We start from the raw sequence: 27,129 nt of genomic DNA, 5'->3' as shown, positions 1-27,129 counted from the left end.
ATTTGTACACGTTACCCCCATTTAGCTAGATTAATAATCCACCTTGGAATGGCATGAACAAAATGAAACAAAGTGTGTATTTTTATACATAAGTTTCGGAGATTTAAATAACCAAGATCGAATTGGAATCGAGGCAGATTCGCCAGATTAGTTCCCTTATTAATTTAGGAAGTCGAAAACGGAATTGATGGCTAATATTATATTATTTATATTCTGTAAACCTGAAATAGTTAAATCGTAAAAAATTTAAATATTTACTAACCTGTGTTAAAATAACTACGAAACTTTAAACAAGTTAGCAGTTTCGGGCGTATTTTGGTCGTTGCGTTGTATGATATCACACACATAAAAATCGTGTTCTCTATAAAATATCAAGTCCATTGCAAAATGGAGCATCCACAATTCAAAAATTATGTCTTGAACAAAGTGGTCATAGAAATCATCTCAAGTCAGCTTATTTCTGCGTCACACAAATGTATGCGCTTCTCTCATTTGATATCATAATTTTTTTAATAGAATTGAAAACATCTTTCGTTTAAGATTAATTTTCGTAGTGACGTAAGACCGAACTAAAATATATGGTGTAACTTTGCTTCTCAGGGTGTGAAAATTTTGGTATGGGTGCATGCCTATGGTTGTGAGATTCGTTTCGTTCTGTTTAACAATTCGAATTGCAGCTATTTATTTTTACACGTGGTGCAACATATTACACACGCAGTTGCCGAAAGATTAAGCAAACACACCAAGACGAATTTCTGATGATTGAAAAACTTCTCCCCGTTAATTTGTCATTTAAGACACTAACGTCGTTTTATTCCGATTAATTTTTTTTCACCGTATTGCACAGTACCTATATTCACACCAAAACCTGTCACAGACTTGTGCAAAAAAATCTGCACATCGCGCGGAAATGACTCGTTAAAAATCACATTTACTCGCCCCACTGTGGTTGCACAATGTTTGCGTCACTGGTATGTCGTTAATCAAATTCGCTACAGCCAACATCCGATCACCTTAATTTTAATAGCTCACGTACACAATATGATAATGTGTTTTTGCATGGGTTTATTTTCTGGGGTCAGAACCTTTTGTATTCTACTGGTGTTGTGTATCAAAAATATACCCTTTGATCTCACGCTGGGCGCTGTTGGTAATGTAATTGTAATTCTTTTATAAACTTGTACAACAAACAAAGCTCTTTCAAAATATATATTTGTTTGTAATGGAGGTATTTCATTGATATAAACTGAAAAAAACGAATTGAAGTAGATGAAAAATCAAATAAAAACGAGAAAATACAATCAACATTACACGAATTTAATTGACTAAACAGGTCAACACATGGGCAATAGAAACATATAACAATTTTTGTTCGATCCGCAGCAAAAAGAAAAACTGTTACAAAAATGGTGCATTGACGGAAATCAATAAAAATAAGAAAAAAAGTATCAAACAGGAGGTATAGGGAGGGTCTACAAAGTTTGTTGAAAAGTTGAGTTAAACAATTTACCACCAACATCTGTGTCGGCACAAAGTACACGTGATCTTCACTTGGCGGATGACTTTCCTCCCATTGTGACGTCGTCTTGTCGCGCGTCGCATCCTTTGTGGTGCTACGGTTGTCGAAAGTTCGTTTTCTTGTTCGTCGACACTTCGTTTTGCTATGACGCTCGTGTGGCATCAGTTTGCCATCAAGTAACATTTCATCTTTATCAGAGTTCCACAACCCTGGTTGAAACTTTTCACAAGTTGATTTCTGCAAAAGGGAGAAAATGTCGTTGTTACTGAAAATGCCTCGGATAATCTACGAGGTTTACTTTTAAACTTGAACAAAAGCATTCTTTTGAAGATGACACAGAGTGTGAAACTTACCGGCTAAAAACTCTATGGTGTCTCTGCCTTCTTCTGGGATGTCGCTTTGCCTCCGAGCTGCAAGAAACTCCGAGGACAATAAATACAACAACACATAATACAATCGTACACTTGGTAACTGACATGTTCAAAGTTAATTTTCAAGTGTGTTCGGGAAATTCCTTTAGTTTTTCAGTTTTTGAGTAGTTTGGCTTCTGCAGTCGTGCGCTCTTCCTTTTATACACGATCTTGTTGCCCTTTTTTCTGGTTCTGGCTCACGCCTTTGATTGCCTTCGGAATGGATGTGGTCTGGGTAATGTTTACTCTATTATGCTCAAGTTGTTTCGGGTTTCTGTCGTTGTGCCATACGGGGTTAAGTAAAACCTTTATTATTTGTACACGTTGCCCCATTTAGCTTGAATAATTTTCCACCTTGGAATGGCATGAACAAAATGAAACACAGTGTGTATTTTTATACATAAGTTGCTGCGATTTAAATAACCAAGATCGAATTGGCATCGAGGCAGATTCGCCAGATTAGTTCCCTTTTTAATTTAGGAAGTCGTAATCGAAATCAATGGGTAATATTATATTATTTATATTCTGTAAACCTGAAATAGGTATATCGTAAAAAAATTTAAATATTTACCAAGCGGTGTTAAAATAACTACGAAACTTTAAATAAGTTAACAGTTTCGGGCGTATTTTGGTCGTTGCGTTGTATGATATCACATACAAAAACATCGTGTTCTCTATAAAATATCAAGTCCATTGAAAACGGAGCATCCACTATTCAAAAAATATGTCTTGAACAGAGTGGTCATAGAAATCATCTCAATTCAGCTTATTTCTGCGTCACACAAATGTATGCGCTTCTCTCATTGGATATCATAATTTTTTTAATAGAATTGAAAACATCTTTCGTTTAGGATTAATTTTCGTAGTGACGTAAGACCGAACTGAAATATATGGTGTAACTTTGCTTCTCAGGGTGGGGAAATTTAGGTATGGATATATGCGCATGGTTGTGAGAGTCATTTCGTGCGATTTAACCATTTGCATTGCAGCTATTTGTTTTTACACGTGGTGCAAGATTGGGCACATTAAGTTGCCGAAAGATTAAGCAAACACACCCAGCCGAATTTCTGATTTTGAAAAACTTCTCCCTGTTACTTTATCATTTAAAACACTAACGTCGTTTTATTCCGACTACAATTTTTTACCATTTTGCACGTTGGCCATATTCACATCAAAAACTGGTGCAGACTTGTAAAAAACACCTGCATATCGCGCACCATTGACTCGTTAAAAATCACATTTACTCGCACCACTGTGGTTGCACAATGTTTGCATCACTGGGATGTCGTTGATCAAATTCGCTACAGCCAACATCCGATCACCGTAATTTTAATAGCTCACGTACACAATATGATAATGTGTTTTTCGTATAAGTTTGTGTTCTAGGGTCAGAACCTTTTGTATTCTACTGGTGTTATGCATCAAAAATATCCCCTTTGATCTCATTTTGGGCGCTGTTGGTAATGTAATTGTAGTTTTTTTAAAAAACTTGTACAACAAACAAAGCTCTTTAAATATATATATTTGTTTGTAATGGAGGTATTTCATTGATATAAACTGAAAAAAATATATCGAAGTAGATGCAAAATCAAATAATAACAAAAAAATACAATCAACATTACACGAACTCAATTGACAAAACAGGTCAACATACGGGGAATAGAAACATATAAAAAATTTCGTTCGATCCGCAGAAAAAAGAAAAACTGTTACAAAAATGGTGCATTGACGGAAATCAGTAACAAAAAGTATAAAAGTATCAAACAGGAGGTATAGGGAGGGTCTACAAAGTTTGTTGAAAAGTTGAATTAAACGCTTCACCACCAACATCTGTGTCGGCACAAAGTACAGGTGATCTTTACTTGGCGGATGACTTTCCTCCCATTGTGACGTCGTCTTGTCGCGCGTCGCATCCTTTGTGGTGCTACGGTTGTCGAAAGTTCGTTTTCTTGTTCGTCGACACTCCGTTTTGCGATGACGCTCGTGTGGCATCGGTTTGCCATCAAGTAACATTTCATCTTTATCAGAGTTCCACAACCCTGGTTGAAACTTTTCACAAGTTGATTTCTGCAAAACGAAGAAAAATGTCATTGTTACTAAACATGCTTCGGATAATCTACGAGTTTTACTTTTAAACGTGAAGAAAAGCATTCTTTTGAAGATAACACAGGGTGTGCAACTTACCGGCTAAAAACTTTGTGGTGTCTCTGCCTTCTTCTGTGTTGTCGCTTTGCATCCGAGCTGCAAGAAACTCCGAGGACAATAAATACAACAACACATAATACAATCGTAGACTTGGTAACTGACATGTTCAAAGTTAATTTTCAAGTGTGTTCGTGGAAGTTCTTCTGGTTTCTCAGTTTTTGAGTAGTTTGGCTTCTGCAGTAGTGCGCTCTTCCTTTTATACACGATCTTGTTGCCTTTTTTCTGGTTTAGGGTCTCTCATATGATTGCCTTCGAGAGGGATGTGGTCTGGGTGATGTTTACTCGATCAAGCTCATGTTGTTTCGGGTTTCTGTCCTCACGGCATACGGGGATACGTAAAACCTTTATTATTTGCACACGTTAGCCCATTTAGCTAGATTAATAATCCACCTTTGAATGGCAAGAAAATGAAACACAGTGTGTATTTTTATACATAAGTTTCGGAGATTTAAATAACCAAGATCGAATTGGAATCGAGGCAGATTCGCCAGATTAGTTCCCTTATTAATTTAGGAAGTCGTAATCGAAATCAATGGGTAATATTGTATTATTTATATTCTGTAAATCTGAAATAAGTATATCGTAAGAAATTTAAATATTTACTAACCTGTGTTAAAATAACTACGAAACTTTCAGCAAATTAGCAGTTTCGGGCGTATTTTGGTTGTTGCGTTGAATAATATCACATACATAAACATCGATGTGTTCTTCACAAAATGCCAAGTCTATTGCAAACGGAGCATCCACAATTCAAAAAATATGGCTCAAACTCGGTGATCATAGAAATCATCGAAACGCAACTTATTTCTGCGTCACATAAATGCTCGCAGTTCTCTCATTGGATGGCATAATTTTTTTAATTGCATTTAAAACATCTTTCGTTTAGGATTAATTTTCGTAGTGACAGAACACCGAACTGAAATATATGGTGTAACTTTGCTTCTCAGGGTGTGGAAATTTAGGTATGGGTGCATGCGTATGGTTGTGAGAGTCATTTCCTTCGATTTAACAATTCGCATTGCAGCTATTTCTTTTTACACGTGGTGCAACATGCGGCACATGCGGTTGCCAAAAGATTAAGCAAACACACCCAGACGAATTTCTGAATATTGAAAAACTTAACCCCGTTAAATTATCATTTATAACACTAACGTCGTTTTATTCCGACTACAATTTTTTTTACCGTTTTGCACGTTGGCCATATTCACATCAAAAACTGGTACAGACTTGTGCAAAAAAATCTGCACATCGCGCGCCAATGACTCGTTAAAAATCACATTTACTCGCACAACTGTGGTTGCACAATGTTTGCGTTACTGGGATGTCGTTAATCAAATTCGCTACAGCCAACATCCGATCACCTTAATTTTAATAGCTCACGTACACAGTATGACAATGTGTCTTTTGCATGGGTCTGTATTCTACTGGTGTTATTTATAAAAATATCCCCTTAGATCTCACTTTGGGCGTTGGTGGTAATGGAATTGTAATTCCTTCATAAACTTGTACAAAAAATAAAGCTCTTTTAAAAGACAGTAATATTTCATGCAATGGCATGGTTGGCAGGATCGCCCCACTGCGCAGGTCCTTGCTTGGCGATCACAGATATCGTATCGCGATCATTAGGTTTGCAGGCTTGGCAGCCAAGGCATTGCAGCCTAGGTGGATCAGCCACTTTTTCCTGACAAGTCTTTTTGAAAGTCATTTGAAATATATATTTGTTTGTAATGGAGGTATGTCATTGATATAAACTGAAAGAAACGAATTGAAGTAGATGCAAAATCAAATAAAAACGAGAAAATGCATTCAACATTACACGAACTCAATTGACGAAACAGGTCAACAGGGTAAATAATAAAGAATATGAAAAGTTTTGGTCGATCCGCATAAAAAAGAAAAACTGTTACAAAAATGGTGCATTGACGGAAATCAGTAAAATAAGTATGAAAAGTATCAAACAGGAGGTATAGGGAGGGTCTACAAAGTTTGTTGAAAAGTTGAGTTAAACGCTTCACCACCAACATCTGTGTCGGCACAAAGTACACGTGATCTTCACTTGGCGGATGACTTTCCTCCCATTGTGACGTCGTCTTGTCGCGCGTCGCATCCTTTGTGGTGCTACGGTTGTCGAAAGTTCGTTTTCTTGTTCGTCGACACTTCGTTTTGCGATGACGCTCGTGTGGCATCGGTTTGCCATCAAGTAACATTTCATCTTTATCAGAGTTCCACAACCCTGGTTGAAACTTTTCACAAGTTGATTTCTGCAAAAGGGAGAAAATGTCGTTGTTACTGAAAATGCTTCGGATAATCTACGGGGTTTAGTTTTAAACTTAAACAAAAGCATTCTTTTGAAGATGACACAGAGTGTGAAACTTACCGGCTAAAAACTCTATGGTGTCTCTGCCTTCTTCTGGGATGTCGCTTTGCCTCCGAGCTGCAAGAAACTCCGAGGACAATAAATACAACAACACATAATACAATCGTGCACTTGGTAACTGACATGTTCAAAGTTAATTTTCAAATGTGTTCGTGAAAGTTCTTCTGGTTTCTCAGTTTTTGAGTAGTTTGGCTTCTGCAGTCGTGCGCTCTTCCTTTTATACACGATCTTGTTGCCTTTTTTCTGGGTCTGGGTCTCACCTATGATTGCTTTCAGGAGCGTTGTGGTCTGGGTTTTATTTGCTCAATATGCTCATGTTGTTTCGGGTTTCTGCGGTAAGACCAGGCGGGGTCTGTGTAACGCGTGTTTTGTGTACACGATCACCCCCTTTTAGTCTGATTAATAATTGAATCTCTATATGATAGTGGCAAAAATAAATGTGTGTATTTTTAAACTTCGGGTGTTTCTGATTGTCTTAAACGCGTTGGCCTGGAGGAAAATTCCAGTAATTAGTTTCTAGACTGTTTTGGGGGATATTTGCAATCTGATGACTGATTATTTAACTTTTCCATGTTGCAAGATATTACAAAATGAAAGTATTTAGTACAGTGTCGTCATATAACAGTTCATTATACTCAATTACCTGCCAAAATTTGGCAATTTTTCAAACAGTTTTTTGGCGATAAGTAAAAGCCTGCTCTTCACGTAAGTAAATTCTCTGCAAACCGAGGGCAGATGAAAGAAAATGACAGATTTATCAGTCACAAAAATAGTTGTAATGGAAATTAGTGCGTATAGAATCTCCCTCAGTGCTCTCATTGGATTACGGACTTGACACAAATTCCTGCAGACCAATTATAAACGCTTTTCGTGGTTGACTTTCAAAATCCACGAAAGACTGGGATGAAATTTGTTGTTCCCTATTGACAATTTCAGCGCCAGCATTTGGGCAATTTCCTCCTCGTCTCACACACATTATGATCTGTTATATTTGCCATAAACTCGGGTGGCGTGTTATGTTGATGTTCATAATTCAAAATCGACTGCTGTGCTTTCCGCATGTAATCGTCTCCCGAGATTCCTTCACTTTTGCTTCCCTTCAGCCAATTTTGCAGCCGTGGTGCAACATTTGCGTGCTGAACTCACAAATCACAAAATTACACCACAACCACATGGAACATGTAATAATGCGTATATTTTTTGCAAACTACACCGAACTTGCACCATACCCGCCGACGCCCATATAACTAAAGGTTTGGCAAACATTTGTGTCGTTATTAACCCCCTGCGAATAGCCGTTAACCTATTTTTTAATAGCTCACGTGTCACAGTATGACGAGGTGCATGTTGTAAGGGAAGTGCTCCTTTATTCAGCACGAAGGCCCCACGAGGGGAAGTGCAAGCTAGCAAGTATTCGGGGCGCATGAATATGGGTCCAATGATCATCACTGCTTGCTTTAAAAGGTCCTAACACGAAAACCTCCTAACAGTCTCATGTGATCTCAAAAACAAACTCGCCAGCACATTTTTTCTCTTAAAGGACCTGGCTGCAAATGCTTGGTCATTAGCGGCAATCTGCAAGCTGCACGGTTGTGGCATTTGGTTGCGAGTAAACTGACTACATATGGTAGTCGGGTCTTCGGGCCACAGTTATAAAATCAGGTCACATTTTATATTTCACCTTTACGTGTTTTGTGGGACAGCGAAAATGCACCATATGTCTTTTTATGTACTTAACTCGAGACAAAAAATTAATGTGTTTATTTTCGGGGACATGTTCCTTAATTCTATCATCAAGTGGTTGGAAATGTTTACATAATAAGCACCCTGGTTTAAAATGAGTTTTGCAACGTAGTTTAATGAAATTGCGCCAATGAAGGGTTTTTTTACTATACTTCATCAACGTGGCAACATTGTCCTTTACCTGGTCTGTTAGTAATTCCCTTTTCGTTTATACGACAAAGTCCCTTTAAGGTTAAAACGTCATTACATATGTTTGACGAAAGGTTTTGAAAATCACCAAATCTACGTCACATTTGGACTGGAATATCATTCGCTATCAACCGACCTTCAACAAACATGCAGTGGTCGGTAGTTATGATCGCACGGCTATTCCTGTTATCGCGCGATAGCTTATATTGACTTACAAGACGAACGTATGCTTTGTTCCGAAACTTTGTAACTGAGGTCAAGTAGGTCCCTGTATATACGAGATTAGGATAGACTATCATAGCTCATGTAGCTACCCAGGGGTGCGATCGTTGGACTTTCGTTTGCGCAATATTTTGCTCATTATCGGAACCAATCTTACGAAAATAATGGTGTGCGATGTTTATTCGTGAGTTGAATCGGGAAAAGTCCCTTTAAACCGATACTCTCTATCCTTTACACTGCAAACAGTGTTATTAGGGTTGAACCAAACAGAAATCGTACCGGAATAGCAAAAACACATAATTGTGTTTCGTTTACTCTATTTCATAAATAAGTGAATAAATTTACTAAATTTTGGTTTCTCGTAACTATCTGGGATACAACAGTCGTTGAGTTCTTACCGAAAGAACGTCCACTCTTACTTACAGCACCAAGTGCTATACACAAAACCTTACAAAAAAAATATTCAAAATAAAAAAAATGTTTCTCAAAGAAGAAAAACAATGCAAAATACCGGACAAGATTTAATTTAAATTTTTATTTCTATGGATGGGTTATAAGAACATTGCAGTTTTTAAAAAACAAACCGTTCCTTTTCAATTTTCAAGGTCAAAATGTTAATTTTGTTGGTTATGGTCAAGGGGACATTTGTTAGATTCCTTGCTGCATGTTTACCAACCCAATCTACACCGCAGCGATGCAAATATTTTTTGTGTATATTTTACGTTTAATCGCGACGACCGACTCTTCAGATCGACGGCCTCTGTCCGCTGTTATCACATATCGCGCGTAGTCTGGACATGGTTGTAAACATTCAAGTCGTTAATCAAAATTTCAAAACGTCCATCGAACATTAGGCACGTATTTCAACAGTGATGATTGGGAGTGATGGACCCGAAGTCTCTGTTTGCTCCGCACAGGGCCACACGTCAGCGAGAAGTTCGCGTGTGTTTTGCGACCGATTTAGGTGCAACGCAACCTCATAACAACGTATGAGTTGTGGAAGCTACACATATACACCAGTGGTGCAATAGTTTCGATCGCGTGGTATCTTCACTGCGTATACCATTACCCAGTAAAGAAGGCTGGAAAAACGCAGCAATATGAAATCATTAATTTGCAGCAAATTTAAAGCGCCATAGCGGCAATGGTTTAAAAATATGTGCCACGTATGACTACTAACACGAATGACTTGAACACAATCACTTTGACGATTATCTCTTAATCAACCTTGATACTTTAACCGAAATCAAAATGCTGCCTTTTTGTGTATGCTGCCACAAACTTTATCACAAAATGTCTCACCACCGACTATTCCCGCGGTACAGCCCCATCGGTGCTTGTCCCATAAAGCTCGGCCCCGGGAGGCAACCGACGAGTGCAGAAACGAACCACAGTAACCTCAAGTTTGCGTAGCGTTTTCAGATCGACAATTGCGAATGTTTGCTTTGTTTTTGGATGTTGTGTGGTCATTGGGTTGACGTTTTTTGAATAAACATTACGTGCAGTTCTTGTCGACCCCATGGGACGGAAAAAGAATACATTGCGCCATTGTGGAAAACTTTCGATGGTTTGTTGTTAATTGGGTCGCAATAAGACTTCCTGTTTTAAGTGTTTCTCCGGGCGTGGCGCAAGTTGTTTAAGTTGAGTGTGTGACGTCAGCAATATCAATGCTTCTTTCAACCAAAAAATATAAATTTCATGTTTTGTTTTACACTCGTGGCTTGGTTATGTTTGTTGTAACAACTTTAGCATTCGACTGGCTGATTTAACTTTCTTGTTGCGACAATATGTTTTTACTGTGCGGATTCCGCATAAATGCATAAATTCAAGGAGGTAAAAGTATTAAAGTGGTGGACAGCACTTATAAAAACACACTGTGCATCTTTCCGGTGTTTGTTTTTATTTTTTACGAACGTAGAAACATAAAAAATGCTCTCAGATAAATGATTATCACAAAGTAAAAATCAACATCAATTTGACATTAAAAGGTCCACCACACACATATATTGTATCTACTTTTTGGAGAATGGCAAAATCCACCGTGGCGGGTGCGAAAAGGTGTCATGGCTCAGCAATCAAAGGGCACAAATAAAAAAAATAAGACATACGATGACTTTGGCTCAAAATACAAAGTACATTTTCGTTTTCTTCCACTTTCCGGGCGCAACTTATTATTAATCAAAAAACGCAAATATCGTCAAGATCTTACAAAATCATAAACAAAGTACAAAAAATAAATAATATTCAAAGTGAACGAGGTAGGCCTGGACTTCGCAAAAGTCAAATGAGCCAAAATTCAGTACCAACATCTGTGTCGGCACAAAGAACAAGTGATTTTCACTTGGCGGAAAATTTTCCATCCATGACGCCGTTTCGTGGCGCGCTTCATCCGTTGTGGTGCTACGGTTGTCGAAAGTTCATTTTCTGCAAAAAAAACACTATTAGTTACGTTGTTGTTTAACACAGACTATGCAAAAAGAGTGCTCTAAAGGCCAAGTCAATATGTACATGGGAACAGTATAAGATGCTGTGCTACGGAAAAGGCTACTTATTGCTGTACCCACCTTGTTCGTCGACACTTCGTTTTGCGATGACGCTCGTGTGGCATCGGTTTGCAATGATATTGCATTTCATCTTAATCAACATCCCGCAGCCGCTGTTGAAATTTTTGGCAAGTTGCTTTCTGCAAAACCAGTTTACCATTAGTTTCGTAAGAAGCAACAATAAAAGTCAATAATAAGAAGGTTAAAAAAAGTAAGTGTTACAGATTAACCGAATGCTTACGAATGCAAAATTAAAATTTTACCTGGAATAGACATTTCGTCGACGACTTTTCTTGTTAGCCAATGCAGCAGGTCTATAACGATTTCTGCGTTGTCTTTTCCCATCGATGCCAGCTGCCAATGTCACAACAATAACGGCAAGGAGTAGTGCGATGGTTAGTTTGCAAAAAGTCATCTTTGATATTGTCCTGAACTTTTAGGAGCTGTATGCTTCTGTTGTCGTTGTAGTAACGTCGTCTGGTATGATTTGGTTCACCAAAGTCCCCGTATTTATACAGCTCTGATCCTTCTTCTACCTAACCCCACAAGTCAAGCTCTTACGTCACATGTGTTCTGACTGTGTTTGTTTACCGCGTTCCCACCTATATGGGGCTCATAACGCGGTTGTGTAAACGTGGCGATATGTTGATTGTAGTTGGATATCATTATAGCCCCTGAGCTCAATATAGCAGTAGAAAGGGATCTAAAAATACCCGGTTTCCTTGAGATTACGGACTTACCCATGTCCAACGTGGGTAAAAAAAGGTTTTTAATTTCAATTCAGTTCCTCATTTTCCCGATATGGTGAAACAGAAAATGTTTTTAATCGCCGAGGACAGGGTCGATCTTTTTATAATTACTTGCAAATGTGGTTGGTCTTGTGCGGTTTATGGAGGTCTGAGCATTCAGCCAGAGATGCTTTCAACGTAACGTCATCTTCATGATTTCTTATTCAAATATTACCACAAGTACTTTGTTTCCGATGCTACTACAAATTTCGGTGGGTCCTTTGTATAAAAACGCCAATTGGTCCAGAACCAAGCTTCAAGGCCCCCATACGGGCCCCATACGAGTCTATGGGATCACGGACATCAAAAGGGTGCCCGTAAACACCATTGTTTGCTTTAAATTTAAGACATTTTTTACACCAGAGGTTTAATTCATTGTGTGAACTGTAGACAGATGGCCACTGTTTCGACCCAAAAGGTCTCATCAGTGCAGGTGGTGTGACTATCAGACGACTTTGCTGACCAAACGGCCAAGCAAAGACTTCCACTTTGTGGTGACTATACAATCACTGTCATCCGTTGGGCACCAAACTGAGTGCAAATTTACGGAGAAAACATCTTTGCACATAACGTGATCTCTGAAAGAAATCCTCGCACCGGATCAAATGTTTTCTATAGAACACCTAGCTATCACACCATCACGTCACATTTTCACTATCTATATTGAATTCTGTACCTCCAAACCGTGATACGTACTTTTTCCCGCACGAAAACCTCCTCAAACCTCATTAATTTAAAACAAAACTACAAAAAAACATAAATTTCATACGGGGAACGTAAATACCATCGTTTGTTTTGAAACTGATCTCAAAACCTCTTCAAAACTCTACCGCGTATTACGTCAAGAATGGGCCCCCACCTATACGTCACTCAATCCACTTTCCTAAGTGGTTTTGCCGTTGAAAGTTCACGTTGTTTCAAAATACCACAAGCAAATACGCGCACACACGTTGCAACACAACGCAACAGGTAGTAGGCGCCCAGTTGCGTTATAGTGATACACTTGCAGAGCGTTTTTCGTGATACTAATTCAAGTTTTTCGCTTCTTTTATGGCAAATTTACTACAATCGAATATTCGAAGGCTTGTTATCTGTTGGAGGTAACTGATTGGTTGATAGGAAGAACGTCATCGCAGTCAAGCATGGGAATGCTTAATATGAGAGATAACAGTGACTTGCAATTTTTCATTAGTCTTTAACCCTTAAGGTTAAGCTGTTTGGAGATGTCATTTCAACCAAAATAAACTTTCAAATATCTTCAGCGAGTGTTTTCTATCTACCTGCCATTGCGTATTTCAACGTTTCGAAAGTCGAACTTGCAAATGTTTTTTTTATCAAAAAATAAATACAATAAGTTATAACGCATGGGTAGAAAACAAAGAAAAGAAGTCAAGACTTAAATCAAAAGGTTGTTGGTCGTTTGCAGTCAAACATTTCTTCACGGAAAGGCGTCATTACTTGGGTTCAAAAGAAACAAACGCAAAAAAACGATAACTCTGGTTACAAACACGTTTTCTAACACTGAGAGTTCGCGAAAGTTTAACAAAATAGTATAAAAAGCTCCACAAATAAACAAAATATTATAAACAATTCATAAATATTAAAAATATACGATGTATTGATGAATCGTCGGTGGTCAAAATAGGATTGAAGGTATGGAAAGCGTTCACTTCCAACATAGGCGTTGGCACATACGAATCGTATCCCCTACTTTCCATCCGTGATGTCGTCTAGCGGTGCGTTTCATCCTTTGCGGTACTACGGTTGTCGAAAGTTCGCTTTCTGTAACACCATAAACAGGTTTGTAAGTTTTAAGGATATCTTTTGCTTTTGCATAACTTTTCAGATGAATAGTAAAGTTTGTACATGTCAAACTCTTCTCAGGGTGCCTGCGACATCTTTCTTTGCCACCAAAACACTTTGTACTCAGCCATGTACCGTGTAAACAAAACGTTGCACTCACCTTGTTCGTCGACACTTCGTCTTGCCATAACGCTTGCGTGGAAGCGTTCCGCCATGCTGTTACAAATTTTCTTGATCGTACCTCGACAAACAAATTTGCTCAGTACAATTCTGCAAAAACATATTGATGTTTAAGAGCTGGTCTTGGCTGTCCCTGGTCTTAACCGATCGTGTAAACTGAAAGAAGGACAAGTGATATTGTTTCTTTTGAGTTTGCATACCCCGCTAGCTGCTTGTAAAATTTGCAAATTCATTTGCAAAAAAAGCAAATTCGATTATAAATGTACTTCACCATGCCTCGAAAAATATAGCTTCTGAAATAGTTAGGCTGATAGAATAGACATCGTACCTTAATAATCGACTCCTTCGTCTTGGGGATGGCCTGCACTCGCTTCCAGAAGCCAATATCACTACAAGAGCAACAAGACATAGTGTGTAGGTTAGTTTCGAGATAGACATCTTCAAAAATATGTTACAATTCCCAGCGCTTTTTACTCCTGTTGCCGTTGCAATGTTCAGTTTGAGTCTCATCGAGCGTTTACCTGCCTTATATGTTGCATTCGCGCCCTTTTACCGCCTTACCCATCCCCCGGGTAACTTTACAGGTTACTTTCGGTCTTGGTGTGGTATTTGTTCAACTCTTCTCGTTCTTTTTAGTTCAGCTATAAGAGGGATTATGTAATGGGTGTGTAAACGTGGCGTTGTTTGAACTACGTTGAATTGTCGTTGTTTATAGTTAGCCGCTTAACTTAATATAGCATAGGAAAGTGAATATTCTATCACCCAGTTGCGTGATGATCATTAACTTGTACTTTAATGCCGTGGGTGACGAAGTTTTTATATATATTTCGAGTTCTTACGAATAAATGGGATTTAAGAGTTGTAAATCACAATCGCCGAAATTTGTTTAATCGATTTATCGTGTGTGGCCACGTCATAAATTCACCTTTGTCTCATTTAAAGTAGAATACAACGCATGTCGTATTGCGCCACAAAGGTTGCCTATTTCTTTATTGAACATTTCGGTGGTTCTGCCTATTTTCATCAGCAAATTGTTTTGTTATTTGCTTCCTATTATCCTATTAATGTAGATTATTATAGAAGTCCTGTTATAGATCGGTTATGTTCTAAATTGCGTAATCGCTCATGAAGTTGAAGCTTACCACGCAAAATCAAACAAACTTAGTATGTCACCATCAAGCAAGTGACACGTGCATATACATAGAGAAACTAGTGCAAGTATTACGTCGCGAAAAATCCCCACGCTGCACCCCCGACGTGTACCACCCCATTTCCCAATTTAACATTCGGGGAATGTCAGCCACTTAACTTTAACCTTCGCTTTCTGTGCGCATGTTGACTTTGTGTTTTAAAAATAAATGCGCTTGCTACGAGCAAACGTGGCGTTGCTGCTCCTGCAACATTGCACAATGCAAACCAGAGCTACATCGGTAACTGTACAAGGTGGTAATTACCATTCTTGTCTATCCGTTGCTCGGTGCGGAATGTTGTGGCCATGGGTTTTGTTTCTTCTTTAGCAATATGTTCTCATCTGGTTGTTATCATCTATTTTAACGTGCGCCTAAGGTCGATTGACGGCCAGATATCTCAACCACGTATTATAGAATGCGCAGATAGATTTTTAAATTTCAGTTCGCATCCACTTGATTTGAATATCACAAGTACGGTTACAAAGCTACACAGACACCCGAAAATAAAAAAAATGTTCAACTATTTTTCAAATCGTTTTCTTGCATTGCGTATAAGCTCTGCAAAACATGTCGCCACTCTGTGACCACAGATCCCAAATGCAAACCTACCGCGCTTCACGGTCTGTCGCCTTTTAGTTTTGGGAATTTCCCGAACACACGAAAGATGTACATGCAACATTTTTGCCATTTATTATCCCAGTGTGGACCGTTTGACATCGATGTGCAATAAATAAACGTGCCCGGGGGCGCAAAAGTATCCATACGAATAGTGACGTCATTCACGTGGCCTTTGTTTAAAGACAGACGTTGTTTAAAAAATTTTCGATATTTTAAAAACAAAAACAAAATATAAATAATCAAATAAATAAGTAAGTAAAAAACTTTGAACAAAAGGAAGTGTTGTAAAAAAACGCGTAAACCACACAAAAAAACAGAAATCAACAGGTCAATGGCATTTTCTGAACAAAACTTAAATAAAAACAAGTTACAGCGAAGATGAACATAAAAGTTGAGGTAAAAGTTGCGCAAGGTGACAGAAAAAAACTCCCAATAGTTCGTCAATACCAGCACATGTGCCGACACAAGGGACAACTGATCTTAACTTGTCGAATGACTTTCTTGCCCTTTCGACGCCGTCTGGTGGCCCGTCGCCTTCTCTGTCGTCTGTTGGTCGTTCTTTTCGTGTTTTCTGCATGAATAAAAAGCGACAATGTGAGACAAAGATCACGCCCTCGGGCTATCTAAGTCAGGTTTATGCAAGGCATGTCGACTGCGCAACAATTAACGTATCAGAGCCCACGTATGTGTGAATAAGTAATTACTGGGGACCCACCTTGATCGTCAATGCTGCGCTTGGAGAGAACACCAGTGTGGCACCTGTGTACGATCAGATTACAACGCATTTTGATCAACATGCCGCACCCTTGGCTGAAAGTGTTCGCCAGTTGCTTGCTGCAGAAACACAAAAGAGAAATCGTTTAAAAATCTTATTTTTTTGGCTTATTCGATGTGATTTAGCAAACAAAAAACTTACTCAATTAGTAAAAATTAAATTAAATTGCTAAAATTGCAATTGTTTTCAGCTTTCTGAATATTTAACATTTACCTAATTGCATTCTCGCTTACATCATAATCATTTCGAAATTATCAAACTCACCGAGTGAAAACCTTGCCCAACGACTGGTATCGGCTTCTTCGCCGTTGAATCAAAGCCCCAGGCTTCCCGTTTCGTTTTCTATGTCTCCGTGCCTCGCTCGAGGTCACCATCAGTGCCAGCAGGAACACAAGGCAAAAAATGACTGCAGGTTTTGTAACGAACATTTTTATGGTCTGCGTTCGAAGGTAATAATCCAACGTCAGTTCTCAGTAATGCCGGTCTGCGTTCGTGGCTCCGTATTTATACCGGTCGATTTTTTTTTCTCTTTTGCCGTGAGCGTCACGGAGCAGGTGGTTTTCCAGACCTAAAAAAAGCCGAAAGAAGAATGTTTCGGAATCTTCCTGAAGGCCGTCCTGCTTAGTCTCGCTTACGTCTATCTGAGCGGATTAAATCTCTTATCTTGTATGGCCGAAGTTCGTGCCTCGAAAATGACTTTCTCAGTGGAGTTTGCTTCGATAGTTTCCTTGCATTCCGGGCCTGCATTCCTGTTTCTTGTATGGGATGTTTTTAAACAGGCACCGACACAACCAAGTTGCTTGTAGTGAACTTTGTCTAATGTATTGTCTGTGATCCTTATTATAACCCATTTAGAGGTCCTTCTTTACCGTATATAATGCTTCAATGTTTCGAAGTATCGAGCTTTGTACTGCTGCAAAACACTCAAAGTTGCCGAAATTACTCCTAAAATTCCAACGGAAACTCCAAAAGGCATTTCAAGCTTGGCCAGAGTCACTTCACGAAATTAATACGAGCATGTTAATTGCACTTAAAGTGATCTAATGAGAGGTTTTCTACAATTATCCATGTTGAGATCGTGCATTTATGTGTCCAAACATCGGCAATTTCCTTTCCGTTTAGATCAGCGCCAGCCATGCTCTGTGGTACCGCACAAACGTTTGTCAGGATACGGTGGCTGAACCACAATGCAAAATCTAATATTGAACATGTATTATATGCGGTATTATCCGTATTCGCAAAACAAGTCATTAAAACGAACAAACCAGACTCTTTAAAAGCGTAAAGCATGACTTTTGGTTTTGCGTTGACCACAAATGCAGTTTGAGTGCCCCTGGGGCAAAAACCTATATTATAAATTCATGTAATAAAGGGTTTATCAGTCGCAATGGACCGTTGTGGAACCACAGCGCATGGTAGAAGGTGAAACATGCATTCGAACACCAATATAAAATAAACCGAAGCTAATCCAACGAAAAAGCGGGCCACGCAATTTTTAACACCAAAAAATTTTGAGGAATTGATTCGCGGTAAAAGTTTATCACGTCGTGGTTATATATGCACAGATTCTTTGCGCTACACGCATTCAAAGATTTTGTTCAGCAGTCCAATAAGTCCAAAAAAATTTGACACGGATCGTGCGCCGACAACTTTCAATAATTTGTAAATTACCCCGCCTATTACCTCATCCAACGAGAGTGTTCTGTCGACATCATGTAAATAGAGAATGTGTGATCAGGAGAGTAACCCACGCCAATGACAATTTAATCCCCATATGATGTCATTTCATCCCCTTTGATGAACTCGGTGTGGATGCAGGACTCGCGTAACATAAATGTGTTACAATGTAACCTCATGTCAGGTAGTCACGTGACATGGCGTGCTCCGCAGACCGTGTGTTTAGTGGCCCAATGTGTGCGAACGGAAAAAAACTATGGATGGATTGTCCACACTTGTTCGCTTTAATGGTCACCAAAATAACGCCTATAAAAGGTTGGATGCAGGACAACGGTCAGTTGTAAATATGTGTACGCACATTGTGCTAGTGAATGGGAGTCTTAATTGCGAAATGGTTTTATACAGCATTTGTGCATTGGGCCTATGGACAAACCTATATATATTGCAAAGTTTGCAAAAAATCCAAGCCTTGTACGTATTTAATTTAGGTTTAATGCTGAAAAACTTTTTACTAGTTTTGCAACCAAGTTATAAATTGTACGGATTGGTTGCAAGTACTTCGTTGCAGGTGTGCATATGGAGTACTTGATACGCTGCAAAATTGTTCAATTTCGCCATGCGGATTAACGTAGCTTTTTTGCCACACTGACCTCTGCAATTCTGTCAACAAATCAATAAATATGACGAAACATGTCATATTCATTCATAGTCTTTCATTGGCCCGGTTGGAAAGCTGAAAATTTTAGAAACCTTACGTCTGGGTTAATTTGGTGACCCCGAATTGCAGTTATGTGCACACCAACTGTCAACCCTGCAATGGAAAAGTTTCAAAACCTTACATCACTATGATATAAGATCCCACATTTATTTCGGTAACATTTGGCAAACATTCGCAACGTACCTCATAGATGGCTACCTAACTTGCAACCTCGGTCGGACGACACACACAGTTAAATATTGACTTATTACGTGTGTTGTTCAAGCTATAACGATTCGTGGGTGTGCGGTTCCGGTTGTAGGTCCACAGATTTAGAACCACAACGCGGTGTTTTTAATTAGAGGTGGGATTTGCATAATCCAGTGGTTAGCCGGTGGTTGAACAGAAACCCGAAACCTCTAAAACCTCCCGTTTATTTCTGCTGGTTGGGGGCACTGGCGTTTGATGGATTACGGAAGCGACGCATATAAATTTGACCTCAGTATTATTTACCGCCGTTGTTCAGCACAGTTGTCCACCGACCGTACATACAATCTTGTATACATTTGCAGTGTGTGGTTTACACCAACAGCTGATAACCTATATTTATCCGAAAAAGTCCGTTTTTGCGTTGTTGCCAAACAATACAAATCGGTGGTTTTGGCAACAATTTTCCACCACTGTTGGCAATGGGCGGTTTGCCAGCGACACCGGCTCAATATCAACAACACCAAAGCATTGCCAAACACCTCTTGCGGCAAACCCAAAATACCTGGGCACAGAAATAGCTCCACATGAATCACTCAAATGCGACTAAGCGTTGAAACTCGTCGCCCGTCCATCTTAAAGGGGAATTTCAACGGACGTGACGTCACAGATTGATGATATCACGCCTTCGACCTTGTTGTTCAGTGTTATCGATTTTGTAGATCTACGAACGACCGAAAAACATTTGCCAAACATTTAAGAAAGAGGAATTTACCTTTATATCTTGTCTCCCTGGGGCGGCTGCAGCGGCATTAACCTGGCATGACAAGGCATGTGCGGATTGTGACGTCACTGTGGATTGTCGAACGCAGTCATTGTGGTGAAGTTGTAAGGCATACGAGGCACAGGCGTCTCTCGCCCCAGGCTATTGCATATTACTCAGCCGGAGTGGATTTGCGCAACTATTGTGTTCGATAAGACGAATGCATCATCGTCTCAAGTCATTTGAGAAAGTGAAACAGGGCTTGTTGTGGACGGCGAGTAAAAGTAAACCGTTTTTCCGACTCCTCGCGCGTCTGACCTTATTTTTGGTGCAGCACTTCACCTCTGTAGTGGGTGCAAAATTGACAACTTATTGCTTAATATATCCGTTACCATCTGACGTGGGTAGCCATTATTACGGTTTACCAACTGTATATTGTGTCGTGGCGCTAATGTCGTTCCAGACGCCCAATCCCAGCACATAAAATGTATATAAAGCACGGCAACCGCATTTAAATATAAGGTTGCGCAATTTGAGCTTGGTAAACTGCCATTTTCCAACGTTATTGGCTTTTCAGACCCAAAAATACCTTGGTATCGTATACATGTCATAACATGCAAAGCATACGTTTTATGCTGCAATTGCATGCAGACTAAATAACACTGGGAACACCTTGGGCAGAGTTTAAGGTAACAACGTAGGTAGTTGTTTTAAGGCCACAGAATTTGATTTCGTCAAAGAAATTTCCTTTTTGGTCTGGTAATAATACTAGGGTCTCGTCGGGCAATCCGCGGTCCTTTAAAACTATTTAAAAAGGCGCCAAAATCGCCATAGGCTTTATTGAAACTACGGTAACAACAGAGACCTTAGTGATAGCTCCCAACTGGTAGCGACGCACACCAGAAACCTGTTGGTTAGGTCTGCGCTCGTTCCTGCCATGCAAAAACCAGAGGTTTTTGATCAAACTGCCGGCATCGGAATGCGGGCAACGCCCACGTGAAACCGCATCCTGACACAAAATTGAAACAAACTATTGAAAAAATGCAGCTTCCGCCAGCTGCGGTTACATACGTCCTTCTGCCAGCTGTGGTTGAATTGGTTATTGATTAGATTGAACAGGTGCTCATGCGTTACAGCTGTTTATTGAAGCCGTGACGTGACGTGACGTGACGTTGAATGTTGTTGATGGAGAACTTCTTTGTGGTGAACGTCAAGAGCGTTTTCTGATGTTGCGTTTTACCAATTGGTCGACGTTCACCTGCGCGATTTATGGTTGGTTAGACCGCCCACGTGGCCAAGAAAGGTTTTAATGGCGGCTAAAAATAAACGACTGGTGTTACCAGTCTCGTAGGGGCGGATGTATTCAAACAAATCAAATAAAAAGCTTTTTCGGAATTCGTGACTTGGACATCGTGGGTTCGAATCCCAGCGTGGCAAAAAACACACACTTATGTCGCGATCGCCTTTTTTTCCGCTAAAACTTTATATGAGTTAGGCAACTCACTAAAATACTAATCTAAAAAGAAATTAATATTATGCGAAACCAACCCATGATCGCTACACCTTGTACGTATCAGTTAAACGAATCATTGCTCGCCAACGCATGTGAAGCATCTGACAAGTTGCACGAACAAAGGACATGTTTACCTGAATTCCTTGGTGGCTGTTGAATGGAGCGTGAAGGGGTTTTCTCTCGTGACATTACAAATGTGCGATTCTTCCGTATTAAGTTGGGGGAAATGCACCTGCAGGACCAGAATTTCGCAATACTTACCCGTCGCGTTGTTCCAGGCGTGTTTGAATTGCTACCATGGTGACGCATACAAATTTCTGAACTATTGAACAACAACAACGAACAACCATGAGTGCAGTTTTCTTGTGTATTGAGAAACGAGAGAAGAACGCGGTCTTAAAGAGCTTTAGGCTAAATAACGGAAAAAGTTTTGTTTGGAATTAGCTTTGCCGCTAAAATCTAGAATCGAAACGGTATTAGTTTCAAAACAAATATTGCGCAACAGACACAGTGTTAAAGTAGCAATGGTAATATTTGAAAGAATTGCAGGATGATTTGTGCAATGACAACTAACAGTAAGCAAAGCAAAAAATGCATTTGATTTATTCGCTTCCATTTCATACTTGAAATATTCATATCTCAAATCTTACTGTTCTTAGTTAGAGACGTTTTTTCTTTTTTTATCTTGCATGAAACCATTTAAAATCGAGATGTTATGGTTTTATAACGACCTTTAAAAACTTTGGAATCTAAAAATAAGCGGGAAAATCACCACACCTTAAAATGAGGACAAACACGCACCATTTATCCTATACCACGTGTCGTTTGTTTGAAAACATATTTTGACGTGTTCAAATGCTAATTGCTTTTCTGAACTAAGAATTCCGGTTGACAATCGAGTGCATAGAGTTTAAAATCGTAAATAAAAAGTGTCTGCGCATTGCGGCACCCATTAGCTGCTAAAAGTATCAATGAATTTATTTCGGGGTAATTTTACTACGTTTACTCCAACCATGAATTTTTTTCAAAAATTTTAATGTCTGATTGTAAAATTCTCACCTAAATCGTCTTTTAATGGAAAGGAATATTGCTATAAATAAACTTACAGCGTCGGTTGCAGTAAATATTGAGTAGCAACAGTTCTTTTTAAATTTACAGTGCCTGGAAGCAGAATAACACTATATTAAGTTTTTTTTATTACTTTACAGTTGAAGTTGATACGCAACAAGGCAGGGAAAAACAGCGTGGATCATCTCGACTTTAGCGTCGATCCGCGCCACACGGGGGCACACTTGGACGGTGTGATTGGTCAATTTCTCAACGCCGAATTCGACATCGTCGGCGAGAAGGACGGGAAGGAGTTTATCGTCGTAATCAAGTAAGTCAACTTAGGCCAACCTGGGGCCGGACCTAAGAGTTGGCCCCCTATATTTAGATATGGGGTCCGCATATAGTTTTTGAGGTGACCCATAATTGTCCCGCGACCTGACTGAGTACAAAACATGAGGTTTTGTTTCAGCTTGCGGCAAACTTTACACAATATAAGGGACATTGAGAGCTGCAGACAGGGTGTATACACGCACTGTTTCGACCTGTAAGGTCTCATCAGTGCAGCTGTTGATGTGGCACTGTGCTAGCTGGTAGACTAGCAGGCACACAGATTTCCACTTTGTGGTACCTTTCGGTCAATCGTCGATATGTTGGTTACCAAACTAGGTACCAATCAACACAGACGAACCACGTGGAGCGCACTATGGCCAAAACAGCTGTTTGGGATCCAATAGCGCTATCGGCTCGGCTTTCGCCCAAATCATATTAGATTAGCGATAGCGCTATTGGATCCCAGTTGTTTTGGCCATAGTGCGCTCTACAGGTCGAAACAGTGCGTGTATACACCCTGTCTGCAGCTCTCATTGATTATTATGGCTCTTTTGCGCATATAATAAGGGACATTGTAAGCACTTGAGAATGTCGTTACACGTGCATTTTTGCAACGCAAATGTACAGTCTGGCGACCCATAATTAGGTCGCGGCCCACCACTTGCAGACATCTGCCCAACAACTTATTACGCAACGGCAACGGCAACAAAAGTGCTGTCTTAAATAATTCCCTTATCTTTTCATGGTTGACTTTTGGTCGGGTGAACAAAATCGCTATTAATGTTCCACATATAATTTTGAATGGTATCCGCCCCTTAAAGAGAGCATTTGAACCTATACAGTGTCAAACTATTGCTCTGGGTGCTAGATCTGTGTCTGCTATATGGCAGTAAATTTTAAATATTTATTTTGTCTATCTGCAAATGCATAACTTCCAAACACGCCCATATTATCATACTTCAATGACAGATAGGATTGTGTGGCGAATTAGTTTTCAATAAAATTGATACATGAAAAACCAAATTTTATACACTAAAGTCATGTCTTACATCATTCTTATAACCAATGGTAACTTGTACGTTCTCGTACATGTAATTTTATACATGTGACGTCAGTATACTCTTGTTGTATGGTCAAAAACGGCGATAAACGAATATACATCGTTTGCTAAAGATTTATTGATGAAAGATATGGATTTGGGGTAATTTATGCGTGATTTATGTTTACTCTGGCATGCAAACAGTTTCACGCTCTGAAATTCCCAGCCTTCTTTTGGTAAATACATCGTTTGGTAAGATGTATTGATGAAAGATGTTGACTTGGGGCAAATTTATGCATGATTTATGCTTTTTCTGGCCTGCAAATAGTTTCACGCTCTGAAATTCCCAGCCTTCTACAGCATGGCAGGACCAAAATTTTAGTCTTAACCTCGGAGAACCTTTCGTGCAAATGTTAAAAACTTTTTCAATGAAAACGTTTCAAAATCCTCTCAATAAACTCCTTGTGGCCCCAAAAAAACTTTTTACATGAAATACAGGAGCACATCGTGTAATGCAGAATAGGTGTCATGGCGGAATTTTCCTGATACATCCTTAGGTGTTGGCCCGAGATCTATGTGGTTTCCATTGCTAAATATACTCGGCCGCATTACAAGCGTCGTAGCTTGAAAACGTTCGTTGCGAAATCCGATTTGTTTCCTGCGGCGAGACCAACAAAGCGGTGTTTCTTAAGTGGTCGACAAAACCGTCAACGACGACATCTTTCGGTAAATCTGCGTCAATTCTCCGAAACAACGGTTTCAGTAAATACCGTTGCGTTGAGCCAGCAAAAAAAAACTTGCATTTAAACAAAATACAGTCATATATTTTCCACCGAAAATTTTTCATTCTAAAATCTCGTAAACACCTGGCGTATACATACAAGTCCCGGAGGTTATTGACCTGCCGCGTTGCCAGCAAAGTTACATCACTGTCGGCATTGCCGGTGAAAACGGAGCCCTAGGCTTGGTAGTTTCGCTTCGTGCACTTCACTAAGTCGTGTGAATTCGGATTTACGATATATCATGTTAAAAAAATTTACTTGTATATGAGCAAGAGAACGCATCGGTCTGGGGTAATTTTTGCGTTTTTGCGATTTGCAAAAAACTCCAATGTAAAACGTTGTTATGGTTGTTTATTGCACCAAGGAACCCAAACCACAGATGGTCAGTTCAAAGGCGGAGCAACACTTAACTGTGAGTAGTTGGTTCTCAACCATACATGCATGCTTTTCTCTGGAAAGTTGAAAAGAAAAATAGAAAAAAAATACTTGTGTGGTTGGTATTTTCCCGATTGATAAAATCAGCAAGCTCTTTCCGTCCATTCCGCATGTTGTATTCACTTTAATTTGGTTCGGGTACGCTAGGGAGAATATTTATAAATCCTTTCCATGAGTGTAATACACAACATAGCCCTAATGTAACTAATAATATGCGCACATGCTGACCTGGGTTTTTTTTTGTGTCTTTTGTCGGTCATTGACACATTTTTTTAGAAATGACACAAAAAACAAAAGCCGTTTCGGACACAATGTCCCAAAGGAAATTGGTTGGTAGATTATTTGAGCGTCTCATCGGTAGCGAAAATTCCCTTTGTGTTGCCCCGGACGTCGCTTTTGTGACTCCCGGCGAATCGTTTTCGAGTGGCCGACGGTCGATAACACCCAGCAGGACGCGGGTTTTGCGACTTTTATGCGATAAGAATACGGATACAGTTGCATGGTTTGGTAACAATAGGGATTTTTTGCGAACGATCGCAATACCACATAACTCACTGAATAATGGAGCGCGAAGAACAACCTAGAAAAAGAGCTAAAGTTGTATCTGGCACAGGCCAATCCATGTTGCTAGGATTTTCCGGAGAACTGTGATGGCATTATATCATATGGCAATAATAGCATCAGAGCTTTGGCGGCATTTTATAAATTAGAACAAAATGGTCAAACTTTAAATTTGAAGTAATGCGCAATTGCCAAACAGAAGATGACTGGCGCAAGGTGCTTAAAATAGCTGCTACGCGGGATGAAGATTTGCCAAATCTTTCAGTAATTGCAAATGTGTTACTTGTTTTTAATGCGGAAAACGCAACTGTTGAAAGGGGGTTTAGCCTATTAACACGCTTAAAAACCCCAATAAGAAACCGTTTGCAGTGTTGCACCGCCGACACACTTATGCGTTTGAGGCTCAACGCATTATCGTTTAAAGAATTTAACTACGACAGTGCACATGCGCAATGGTCAAGTAGCGCGAAACGATTGCGCTATAAACCCGATGCGTAGTATTGTGTTTTTGATGTGTTGCGTTTGTTTGTGTTGCAAAGTTGTTGTTAATAAAGAATGCGTTTCCTTATTTCTTTTTGTTATATCCACAAATTAAAAATATTATATCGTAAATGACCAAAATAAATTGAAAATGTCCTAAATTTTTGCTGGCATTTTGGTCATTTGACATAAATTTTTTGGTGAAAAAAAAAACCCAGATGCTGACAACGTGGCAACTTTGTTGCAATTACGGCCACTTGAATTCATAAGTACTGCATGTCATGTCCGTGTTGTGGTTGGACGACTGAGCTGCAGCACCTCGACAACAAGCTATTTGAAGCACGGTCTAAAAGGGCTCGTTTCGTAACAGTTGGAGATATAACCGCTCTGTGTTTATCGATTTATGTAATGAAAACTTGGGGCTGTCTTTTTACAGCACGTTGTCGTTTTTGTGTTTTTTTTCATTGCGACTTAAACTAGAATGTGTTGATCGCCAAATTAAAATGCCCCTCTCTATAGTTTTTAACGTTTAGGGCATTTTATATTCGCGCTCTTCTAATGCTTTTCAAGTGAATACCCTCACGAACTTATTGTCTTAGCATAAAGCATTGCGGAAAGGACACGACCCTTCTCCGTCAATCTGCTGATTCACAAACGCAGTCCTTTGCCCTTGCGCCCCTGGCAAACAGTGACAGATGACGTCACAACCGTATCCAAATATGCGATCTGAAAACTGCCCGAGGATGTTGCGTGACTGATGTATTCATAACCTTAAGTTCAATGCTGACGCTATGGAATACATTAAACAGAATTACAGTTGTCATACACATTTTATGACTCCCTAATCCCTCGAATGTTATCATATTTATATATATGTATGTATCATGCAATGTATACATAAACTTAAACGTTCAGGGTTATTGTATAAGGTGTTAAATTTTTTGACCAAATCAATGTCTCGATTTCTGCATACGCGTTCTCGGTGGTGCAAAATGCAACAAAAGTCGCCATATCATAACAGCAGAAAAACACT

The 27,129-nt window shown here is 39.4% G+C and overlaps 2 protein-coding genes across 3 annotated transcripts in view; one reads left to right on the top strand and one right to left on the bottom strand.

The window, feature by feature from the left end:
• LOC145905697 (inter-alpha-trypsin inhibitor heavy chain H3-like) overlaps nucleotides 1-27,129 on the top strand; it is a 77,302-nt gene that overhangs the window by 48,651 nt on the left and 1,522 nt on the right. For both annotated transcript variants that reach the window (XM_082992963.1, XM_082992964.1), the window contains exon 28: nucleotides 22,628-22,797. In XM_082992963.1, the coding sequence (XP_082849089.1) occupies nucleotides 22,628-22,797 (170 nt within the window). The remainder of the gene's footprint in view (nucleotides 1-22,627; nucleotides 22,798-27,129) is intronic.
• Nucleotides 15,841-17,024, bottom strand: LOC145905698 (uncharacterized). The gene is made up of 3 exons (XM_082992966.1): nucleotides 16,827-17,024; nucleotides 16,503-16,621; nucleotides 15,841-16,358 (listed from the first exon to the last, which is right to left on the bottom strand). The coding sequence occupies exons 1-3, from the start codon at nucleotides 16,988-16,990 to the stop codon at nucleotides 16,228-16,230; spliced, it is 414 nt and encodes a 137-aa protein (XP_082849092.1). The 5' UTR covers nucleotides 16,991-17,024; the 3' UTR covers nucleotides 15,841-16,227.

This window comes from Ascidia mentula, chromosome 6 (assembly GCF_947561715.1).
Source record: "Ascidia mentula chromosome 6, kaAscMent1.1, whole genome shotgun sequence".
Taxonomy (NCBI): domain Eukaryota; kingdom Metazoa; phylum Chordata; class Ascidiacea; order Phlebobranchia; family Ascidiidae; genus Ascidia; species Ascidia mentula.
This window is presented reverse-complemented; position numbering and strand designations above follow the sequence as displayed.